General features: G+C 40.0%; 1 protein-coding gene across 1 annotated transcript in view; it reads right to left on the bottom strand.

The window, feature by feature from the left end:
- Nucleotides 1-320: 320 nt before the first annotated feature.
- Nucleotides 321-11,797, bottom strand: part of CPLX1 (complexin 1) — a 105,660-nt gene continuing 94,183 nt past the window's right edge. The window contains exon 4 of the mRNA XM_040091075.2: nt 321-5,118. Coding sequence (XP_039947009.1) covers nt 4,921-5,118 — 198 coding nt within the window. The 3' untranslated portion in view covers nt 321-4,920. The remainder of the gene's footprint in view (nt 5,119-11,797) is intronic.

The following is an 11,797-nucleotide window of genomic DNA, read 5'->3' as shown; positions in this document are numbered from 1 at the left end:
CGTTACATTTTTTTTCTTAAGATACAAACATATTCTCAATAAACCACAGCTAAAAGTCTGTGTTTGTTTCAAAGGAGTGTTGTCCTGTTCTTCCTGAGGAAAAGTAATTCTTAGTAGCAAAACTTACTTAAAATTTGATAATCACCTGTACACATCAACTGTCATCAGTGGTTTTGACAAATGAAAAAATGAGCATATTCATTCAAATAACATTCACGTTGCTCCTCACTTCTGTTACTATTCTATTTGTATATGAGCAACCATGCTTCGATTTCCAAATGCAGCCTGGTAGGAATTTCACAGGAAAGCATTGCAAACAATTTATGAAATCACTGGGGTTTTTTATTGGCTGTGATTCCATTTTAAAAGAACATCATACCATTTACCCACATCATGCAGGAAAAAATACCAGGAAAATAACAAATTAAAATCACATTCACAATGTCTCTACTTTAAATCATCCTCAAGTACTGCATGCATCTGAAAGAAAGCTGGGGAGCATTTCTACTAGAAAATGCATGACTAAGTTAAATTTTGCTCTGTGTGTGTGAAAGAGGAAGAGAGAAAACAGGCAATTTTTTTTTTTTTTTTTTTTTATGACAGTACTGAAACATTTTACTAACTCAGTGCATGAAGAAACAGTTATCTTGATAACATATATTCAGAACAAATACAGACAACTTTCAGATACAGAAGACGTTACATTTAGATCACAACAGCTAATTTCTAACAATGCTTGTTCTAGCACAAAAAGCTTGGCAAAAAGATGTATTCAGCGGCACTGGTATGGTCTTTCTTGATGAAGGAGAGAGGCTGGCAGGGATCTGTGCCAATGTATGATACTAGAAATATAGACAGAGGAACTCCAAAGTGATAAAGCACATGATCTTATATTTTGTTTTATTCATTTTAAACACAAGAGTAGCATTGATAATTAATATTGCAGTCTGATTTCATATGGCTTTCTCTACATATAAATGTGAGTTCACAAGGTCAATGGCAAACTAAAGCATTTACCCTCCAAATGTGAAGGCCCTTTGACTATTTTTTTACTAACCTGTAAGGTCTTTGAACTGCGAGGGAAAATGACTGCAGTGTCTAGCCAACAACCTTCCTGTGTAAATAAAAAGTAGTTATAAAACTAAAATACCTCAATTACCTGAGATTGAACAGACTAGTGATGCAAATAAAACAATGTCAGGAAAGACAAAAAGATTATTCAGAATCCAAACAGTGAACCATGCTTCTCTTTGGTCTCTTGTTTAAGTGCTTCATCACCTGCTTGAGTGCCAAGGGGAAAAGTGTGTGAGACAATGCTTCTGACTTCCACATATGATTCAAAGGTGTCTGTGTCCCTTGTTACCAGTTCTGAGCAGGAAGGGAAATAGATGGGCAGAAGAGAAAGGAGAGTGCCTTGGTCTTGACTCTGTTCAGCATGGCTTAGGCACTTCGGGACCATGGAATGACTTGAGGACAGGTCCACTCTCATGCAACGTGCCAAAAGTTATGTGAGGCAAAAACCAAGCAAAACCTATCCAGTACCTGTGGTAGATCGTCTGTCATATTTCTTATGGCAAGAAAAGGAAAATGGGAACCAGCTCATACCGCTGTTGGTATGGAGGAAGGGCTGCTGCAGGTGTGGCCAGTTGAGACACAGAAGTGATGAAATGGCTGAGCTGGGAAGCTCCCACAATGAAAAAGATTCAGTAAACATTATTTAATAAACCACCTTCCCTTTCCCTCCTGCTTTGTGAGCCTGGAACAAGGCCTACCAGACTCATTATAGTGATCCTATGACCCTCTTCAGGGATTCAATCCCGATGTTCACATAGTTCAGGAGCTCAGTTCACAAGGGCAGTGTTTTTAGTGTTCTGAGCCCAGGGATAGCACTACCTGCTTAAGAAATTTGAGTACAATCTACACAAGATCCTGACTTAGACTGGTCTTTCAATGCCAAAGCTGCTGAGGCACAATTATCTAAAACAGTAACAAACAGTCTTCCTTTTTCTTCTCACTGTCTTCTCCCAGTTCCTCACCTTCAACAGATATGTGCATAAACATGCACATCAAGCTACCAGAGAGACTGTGAAAACAATCAGCACTGATATTCTGCAAGAAGAATGCTAGGCAGAAAATTCTGATCTTATATCAGGAGCAGCATTTGGTTGGATGAGGAAGGGAATCAATAATGGGGGTTAAGGAAAGGTCAGGAAGCAAGTGGCAGAGAAAAGCTGAAGTAAAGTGGAATAAGCTTATCTTCTCAATTGTTTGCAGAGTTCTCCAGCACCAGGCCACGGGAATATATGAACGGATGTCTTCATTTTAGCACAGGCACATTTCTGCTGGATCTACTTATGCATTAGAGGATGTGTACTACAGAGATTAATCATGGCATTTCAAAAGCATTGATGTCTGTATGTCAATGATCCAGGTTAGATTTAGCGACCACGAGTGGCTGAAGGCAAGAGCCAAGTTCTGCCTCTTAGCTTTCAGGGATGTTGGATACTCTGCGGCATCAAAATGAGTTGCTGCCCTTGTGACAGAAAGAGTTTTCAATTCTGTGAAATTTATTTAAACAGCCTCAAATTACTAGTTCCTGAATTTGCATGGGGTGAGTAGGTCACTCTTCCTAGAAAATGGTAAATTGTTCAACACTACCATACTGTACCAACACTGATTCACAGAGTGTTCTGGGTCATTAAAATCCTCAGGAAGGAAGCAGTCATCTTGCTTTAAATGAAAGTTAGGGGGAAAAAAAGTCCCACTGGCATTATCCAAATGAGTAAAACCTTCCTTTTCTCTGGATAGCCCTTGGCAGCTTGTACCTGAAACAAGTCTTGTTCATATATCCAGCCTGAAACAAGTAGCATCTTTATCAACTCATTCTGACTTATGTATCAGTCAGATGCCTTCAGGCTCCATCTTGGATTCAATAGAAAGTTATGTTTGAAATTATTTGAGAATAAGCAAGGACTATAAGATCCGAATAAGAATTGTGCGAGGAGGGCATACTATATTTATTCTCTTTCAAAGTAATCTTTTCCTATTACAACAGATGCTACTGGAAGATACAGGGCTCTCATGCTAAATTCCTTAACCATGTTACAGATTTCTTCTGCCTACCTGGAAAGGTGATAAATGTCTTCTAAAATATCTTATTCAGGAAAATACTGAGATGTTTGCCTAAACTCAGTTACACTGAACAAGTGCAAAAAAGATCCATTGAGGTAAAATGCTTAATTTAGGTGTATAATGAAGTGTCTGGTATTTTCCTCCTTTTTGCTGTGAGCAGAAGGAATGGATTTGCTTTCAAATCTCACCCATGTACTTAGGAAATTTTTATTGTTCCCAGGACAGGGACAAGTAATGATAGTTCTGCCAGACAAACCCTGATTCTCCTGACAAGATCGTGAGACTGAGATGGCATGACATTCTCACCGCATCGACTACAGAGACCTAGCCAGACGCAAAATTTCAGGATTAGCTCTCCAGATGACAAGCCAGATACTTGATCATGAGGATCAGGATTCAAAATAAGTCTATCTATGTATTGAATCTATGTAGGTATTAGCAAGTCGACAACTCCCATAGAATTTGGATTTTTTTAATGCAATTATGTGATATCTACAGTGTTTCATTGAGGAGACCTCTGTACCTGTGTCTGCAAATGGCCGCAAAGATAAAGGTGAGAAAAAAATCTTCTCCCACCCTGCCAGTTATCAAGGGATACAACACACTTCTGTAATATTAATTAGCTCCTGCACAGCACTAGAGAAGCATCCTCACTTTATGCCTTTATAGTAGTTAGAGTCTGAAACCTACAGGTGCAGAATCTCAGTGGGGCAGAAAATAAGCGACCTTCCCAAGGCAATCCAGTAATTTAGCACATTAAACATCATGGATATTTATAGATCTGCCATGACTAACATTCAGGCCACCACACACTGCAGGAAAGGGTGGGCAGGACACAGCCACAACAATATGCTGGAACGCAAATGTCCAACCCACAAGCACTGCTGGAAACAGGATGGTTGAATATGGCAGAAAGATGAAGATTGGTTAAACAGAGCAGCAAATACGCTTGTCATTGGCTTCGGAGGGGTTGGGGGAAGTCCTCTACCAGTGCACTGTGCACTCTTCTATGGTTTCAGCTCTCTGTATGGCAAGTGCCTGACCAATTTGCTCATTCAAGGTAAATGTATGGCTAATTCCCAAAGTAACACGACTCTTGCTTAGATTCTGAGGCATTTAAATTCTACAGCATCTGAGGGCAGATGACTCACTTCTTCCACAATTCTGAGTGATGTCAGCTGTGTAAGTCATGCATGATTTACTTTCCAAATGATCTTTTATTTATGTCACAGATGGAATTAAAACAGAAAAGCTCTGCTTCCACGGGAGAACTGAGATATCCCTTCCGAGAGCAGATGAGTTCAACAAAAATGGCTAATGTGATCCAATCAATAGGAACATTATAATAATGACTAATTATTATCAATAATAAAAAAAGATAATTTTAAAAAATTAAAGAGGCCACTGTTCATACTTAGTGAACACTCCTTCTTGCATTGGATGGAAATGAGATTGTTCCTTTTATATGCTTGATGTGCAGTTGCCTTATTTAACATACATAGTACTATGGCTTATAATAAAAGTATAGTCTGCAGCTTTTTAATTTTTACATCCATTCAGAGGCATCTACTGGATGTGACTATGTACAAAATTAAGGAATGGATGAGTCTTGGGGTGGAGGAAAGGAAAAGAGGCTGCTGGAAGGGATTAGGAAGCAAAGGGACTAGTGAGCAGTAGAGGGTAGAGGTGGGGAGGACTGCGGGATGAATGGCAAGATTGTAAATCCCCATTGGGCAAAAGAGAAATCCTTTGCAGTACTGTTCATGCCCATCTAACAGTCTGCAGCTATTACTTCTTGAACATGTCCTGCAGGGGCCCTGGTAAGTATTTGATGACTGTATCTAGGATGCTCTCTTCTTCTTCCTCTTCCTCATCCCCACAGCCAGGAGGGATCGCCTTCTTTGGGCGTGTCAGACTCCCTTCAGCATTAGCTTCCAGTGCAGCCTGGGCCTCCGCTTCCTTTTCTTCCTTCTTCTTTATCCCATACTGCAGGGGAGAGATAACACATTGTCTGAATCATGAGAAATAACATATCTGCAGAACAGGATGGCTGATGAAACCAGCCATTGCATGTGGTGTCTCATATTCTGCAGTAAGAACATTACATATTCTCATTTTGAAATTTTACACTGACACTAAAAATATTCATACTAACAACCCTCCACTAAGTATAGCCCAGTGGTTGGATACCCTTCACAAGACAAGATGCTGAGATCACTCAGAGGCAAGTAGAGGGGAGGAACTGGGACTATGCAGCCATGGGTCTCTAGTAAAGAGAATATAAGGTCTGTGTTAGTAAAGTGCTAGGGTGGCATTCTACTGATGTTGATCCCCCTCTTTTCTGTTAATAAGCCTGATGCTCAAGTCCATCACCCACAATTCTTTTGAAAGTCCATCTGCAGCATTTCATAGTTTATAGATGTGGCAAAACTTCAGGGAAAAATTAGTTATCAACAAAAGAAAGCAAACAAGCCACAACAGACAGGATGGCAGTGAAGACAACAGTTTTAGACATTCTCATATGGGATGTATCCTATACTATTCATCCATGTTCTCTTTGTGTAAGTAGGACAGAAAGACTTCCGTGAAAATAAGCCAACGTGAGAAAACCAGTTGACTCATACTATCTGAAGGAAAACATTCTGAACCCTGTGAGTAGAATGGGTACTTGAAATTTGCTACTTCCACTAAGAATTAGCAGCATCCCACTATGACATTATATGAGTAACCAGAATCTTATTTTACGATATTACATTCAAGAGGCTAGATTTAATACAGGACTAAACATATGCATATCCTGCTCTTTCCATAAAGGTTTGCACTTCAGAGATTAGGGTAATGCACAATTCAAAAAAAAAACCCAAAACAACAACAACAAACCCCACACCTCAAACTGTCACATGCAAATCTAGAACAAGAAGTATGCTTGCAAGTTATCGTCTGTATTATTGAATCATAGAATGGGTTGGGCTGGAAGGTGCATTTCAAGGCCATCTAGTCTAAGCAGCGAGGTACATTTTCAGCTGCGTCAGGTTATTCAGAGACCTGCTCTGCTTTATTCAGATCAATTCAAATCTCCCTGACTGCTTCCACTTTTTCTGATGATAAATGGAAGTTAAACTTTCTTGGTACTGTGATTGTGATGCAAACTCAGGAAGTGCCCTCATTTTTCAGTGACCAGCTGTGCTTCAAAGAGGACAGATGGCCCAGGAAGCTTGTGGTCCCCCCGCTAACAGCTCCCTGTCTGACAGCAGTATTCTTCTGCTTATTCTTTTTACTTTTTGAAAAGAAAGCCACCTTCATGGCTGCTCACTATCAGCTCCTCAGCCACCAGTCACCTCATAGGCACCTGCACAATTGCTTACAATCCATTTTGCATGAATATGTTTGAAAAGAACATTAAAAAGAAAATTAAATCTGATTTCAAAAACATCAAAGAATTAAGCTGGTATGATGTATTCCGTATTGTCAAGTACCAATGAAACCTTACTGCTGAATAGACATGAATTAGATGCTAATTTAATTATTTTTCCTTTTCATTTTTTTCTACTTCTAAGATAAGTAAAAATTCTTAATCAGTAAATCCAAAATGACACTTTCATGACTTTCTGACTTCAGAGGGCTGTTGGGTGTGACTTTTCCTCCTAAACATTTCTGAGAAAAGGCATTATTTTTGATTCTTTTCTCCATCATCATTTATAATTAAGATGACAGCCTGAAAATTTGAAAGCAGTGGCTTTGAAACACTCTAGTTCTCTAAATAAATTCTCTCATGCCAAATGTTTATTAAGGACACTTGTCTTACGATTTTTACACCTACTAGGTGCCACTCACACCTGATTTCATGGGAAATATATTAAAAACAATTGATATCTCTATTCACGTGTGTGACAAAGAAAGATTTTACCAGCTTGTAGTTACAGGGCTGTATACCACAAAGGAGATTCAACACAGGACCAGCTACCACGCATATGGAATGACATGCCATGCTAGACTGTAGTCAGTCTGCACAGCTGTATTAACCCCATTCTCCCTCTCAGGCTACAGGTAGATGTCTCTAGGTGATTCGCAGTGAAATTTATATGCAGATTGTGCCTTCCTTTGCCAGCTAGAGCAGAACAGAAGTGGACATAAATCCTAGTAACACACAGGCACCCTGAATGCTTTCAAATCCTCCATCTCAAAAGTATCAGTTCAAGTTGTATTGATCATCTAGCTCAGGAACTTACTGAACAAACATCCAGCTCACAGGAAAGAGTGAAACAAAACCAACGAGCTATGAGAATTCAGTATTATAGTTTAAATTTGGTGGTATTTTGTAGTGCTTTGTATTAACAAAAAATGTAAGCTGTGAAGATTCCTAGGTGAATAAAATGGCATAATTTAGGTTTGAAATTGTTTCAGAGGAAATAAAATTATAGAAATGAAAGACTTAATATAAGCAAAATTTTAAAATAGTGTCTTCACATGAAATCATTTCAGTGAAGTCAACAAATAATTTTAAAAATATGACTAAAAATAATCTCCCTGGTGCTCTGGTTTTCCTGAGGATAGGAAATATTTCATTATTTCCAAAAAAATGTGAAGGATGAGAATAGTTACATTTTTATTCAAGGTTCAACCCCACAAAATTTAATATCAGAAGTTGCATCATTACCTGCTTGGCCTTTAGTCATGTATTCATGTCTCCCACTATATGCAGAATTATGGACCTAACCCAGAAAGATGCTGAAACATTTTTAGTACGTGTACCCTCTTGCCACTCCTAGAGTTATTACTCTGCAGCCACACGGAGATTGCTGTCACTGGGTCGTGTTAGAGAAATACTGTCAGCGTGGAGTTCTCAGTCACTGGGTGGGAAGAGCAGAGAAAAAATACCCAGGCCCTTGGCTTAACTCGCACTCACTGACTGCATGTCAGGAAAAGACCAGACTAACATACTAACAAACAACATCAACTCCCTCCCCATCTCTTTTCCTCCTAACTCCTCCAGTTTTTTACAAGGCAAAGGAGGTGCATGAACTAGAATCATTCTGGAAATTTGATCTAATGACACTAAGAATGTCAGGGAATGGAGGACTGTTGAGCCAATGGGATCTGCAGCCTAAAATGTGAACTTACCTTAAATATAGTTATATTTTCTTAAGACAAACCAACAGTTTCTACTAAAAATGAACACATTTATCTAGCAAATATCTAGGTCATGGAATGAATAAACAGTAATATCATAACTAACACACTTGCAGAAGTATCAGCATATCTTTGGGTCAGGAGTGGAACTGACTCTGCAGGAAGACAGCTGCAATCAACGTGCAAGGGAGTAGTTTTCCTTGGATCAGATTTGGAACTGCCTACTTAGAAACAAGTGATCTATCTGAGAAAGCTAAAGAACTAATGAAAAAGGAGGTTTGTGGGGAATACAAAGACAACTCGAAGACTATATGGTGGGACCAGAGAGCTCAAGAAACAACTCTTCCTCCCAAAGTATCCTGAGATCTTGAAACTGCACCTCAGTCCAAATATTACTGCATATGAAATAATCTTGCAAGAAATAATACTGCATATCACATATCACTGAGCTTTATCTTCTGGGAAAAGGTTGGCATGTGAACCATAGTGGTTACATCTCCCTTCAAGGAATTTTACTTTGCAGCGATTTTGCATAGCTGCAGGTAGAACTGAAACTACATCTAAGCAGCTGCGGCAGATATAGCCATCCTTAGAATTGCTATTTTATTTACTATTTACTAGACAAGATTTGAAAAGCTACTAGAAATTTAAATGCTTACTCCTTATCTTGCTTCCTATAAAAGTTATGGGAGTCTATACTAACAGCTCTATCTGTTAAATTGCATTCTTATTCTGAACCTCAATACAAAAAGGAAAAAAAAAGACAAACTTCAGCCAGACTTGACAGCGTATGGTTAGAAAAGACACTGGAAGGGCAACATGCACACCATTTTACCTCAAGAGTTAACTTGACCCAAATAAGTCTTTTTCGTAGAGACTTCATCTACTGAAAATCTCTCACCTGTTCTAGAACTTAATTACCCTTTGCAATTAAAATATTTCTCCTCATGTCTAATGTGATTTGCCATGAAATGCCTTAAAAAAATCTGGAAAATATGCAGCTACTGCAAAAGATTTCTCTTTCATCTGTCTTTTTGGACATTATTTACCAATTGTGCAAAATTCTTACTTTTCTCTTCCATTACCAAAGAGAACATCAGCCCAATTTAGATCTTTCCATCATTAATGCATGGAATTTTCCACCAGGAATATATGTAGGACTGAAACAAATAACGGACAATAGGTATAGTTCAGCACTGACCTTTAGTTCCACAACTGCGAGAGTCTAGGGTACAGAAAAGACTCCCCTTTTATTTGATTTGTACAAACTTGGGAGTCTTTCTACATGATTTCTTTGGTCTCCCTGTGAGTGAACAGGCTGTCAAATACAGGAGGTGAAAGTGCAGAAACCCAGAGCCCCAAGTGCACTGTTCTCACCACTGTTTAAAGCACAGAGCTACTTTGATGTAGGTCTGCCCAAAAACGTGCCCTGGCCTTTCAGCTCAAATCTACTTATTTCATTTTGTGTTAAATTTTGCTCTTTTTGCTTGTTTGTTTTTGTTGACCTACTTGTCTTTCTAATCAATTTATTCATCCTGAGCTTGATAGAGAGGATTAGTCCCCAGAAAACTTGTGGGGGAAGCTTTTAACACATATGAATGGAGGACATTGTCTCTCAAGTAAGCCATTAAAGTGCAAGGTCTGCCATGCAGTGCTAGAATTACACAGACTGTTTCAGGCAACTTGGGCACGATGACCCTAGATAATCTCTTAGCTTTCTAAGGAGAAATGAACAAAGAATCACAACCTGCCACATGGGCAATCATGCAAATTTCAAGCTGTGGCAAGGAATGAAAAGCATGAGAGAGAATGCTGGGTGTCTCAGTCCACAACATGTCAGCAGGGTGTGCAAGGGGTGTGCGTGGGGCTCTGTGTGGAGTGAGTGTAGGTGTGGGTGTTTTCTTGTCTCTACATGCTGCTGCACAGCTCTGCTGACCCTGTCAATGTGTTAGCGGAAGACAGCTGATTAATAATGGAAAAGAACAAGGCAAAGTCTGACAATCACAGTCTTAAAATATATTGTTCAATTGCGTGTGAGCCAAACAGGAGCACAGCTCAGGAGAGAGATGGAAGAGAGAAAGAAAAGAGGACAATGAAACTTCAGGTAGGGGCCACTTGAAATGCAAAGGCAGGCCCTCATCTCTCCTGGAAAAGATGTTCTGAAACCATTTCCTTGGGAGCTGTCAGAGTTTTTCAGGCAGTTTTCCAGCAGCAGTTATTTGTAAACCTGGCTCATGTCCTTTGAATCCTTTACCTCATCCAAGGTTCCATCTCCCCATAAGTTCCCTGTGGCTACAAATGCCTTGCTACTCTGTGCTAGCGCAGGCTTTCAGCTCTGTCAAAATCACAGCAATTCTTCTTGCATGATCTGTCTTGTTCCAGGTCTTCCAGTAAGCTCTTCAGTCTTATTCCCTAGTTTCTCTCAGGGGGGTCCCACAGCGAACACGAAGGCCTACACGTTTTCTCTTGCACCACAAACACAGGTTGGATGCAGATGCAGATTTTGAAGGGCTCACTTGATCTTCAACTGCCTCCCATCAGCATCTTCTTCTGGTGTGGGTGAATCACAGTCTTTCCTACTCCACCATGGCAATATTTCTACCTGAGAACCACACCCACCCCTGGTTTCCATTCCAATTAGCTGTGGAACTGCAGAACGATCCTATGGTAATACCCAGTGCCCAAGTATCCAAGAGTAGTGCTATCCTAAATAATAGATATGAATTTGCTTTTCTGCCGCTCCACAACAGATGAGTCCAAGATAAAGCACTGTTCTCTGGGGGAGATCAGATCTGTACTCAATAAGCCTTATTTGTTTACTTTGATTGAAAACAACTTCATATCTGTCCACTGTTGCTGTTTAAGTGAAAAACAGAACTGTATTACGTTCATGGTTGCAGAAGCCATCTCTGAATTTTCTGCAAATACAGATCAAGGGATCTGTATTTGCAGAAATTGGTTTCAGGGGAGATCAGCCCAGACAAACCTAGTAAAAAGATAGGGATCACAAGATTATAGAATGGCTTGGGCTGGAAGAGGCCTTACAAATATCTCCAAATCACCCTAAACCCCCTACAGGCAGGGATACCTTTCACTAGCCTAGGTTGCTTAGAGTCCCATCCAGCCTTGGGAGAGAAGAGAGGTGCACCAGCCCTCTAATCATCTTTGTGACCCTCCTCTGGACTTGCTCCAACAGGTCCATGTCCTTCTTATGTTGAGGATCCTAGAGCTGGATACATTGCTTCAGAATAGGTCTCATGAAAGCACAATAGAAGGATGGAATCACTTCACTAGATCTACTGGCCAAGTTGCTTTTAATGCAGCCCAGGACAGGGTGATTTTCTGGATTGCAAGCGCACATTGCCAAGCCATGTCATCAAAGTTCTCACTCACCCTTAAGTCCTTCTCCTCAATGCTACTCTCAATCCATCCGCTGCCCAGGCTGTATCTGTGCTTGGGAATGCCCTGATCCAGTTACAAGACCGTGCACTTGGCCTTTTTTGACCTTCATGGGGTTTGCACAGCCCCACCTTTC

The sequence above is a fragment of the Hirundo rustica genome, chromosome Z (assembly GCF_015227805.2).
Source record: "Hirundo rustica isolate bHirRus1 chromosome Z, bHirRus1.pri.v3, whole genome shotgun sequence".
Classification (NCBI taxonomy): Eukaryota; Metazoa; Chordata; class Aves; order Passeriformes; family Hirundinidae; genus Hirundo; species Hirundo rustica.
This window is presented reverse-complemented; position numbering and strand designations above follow the sequence as displayed.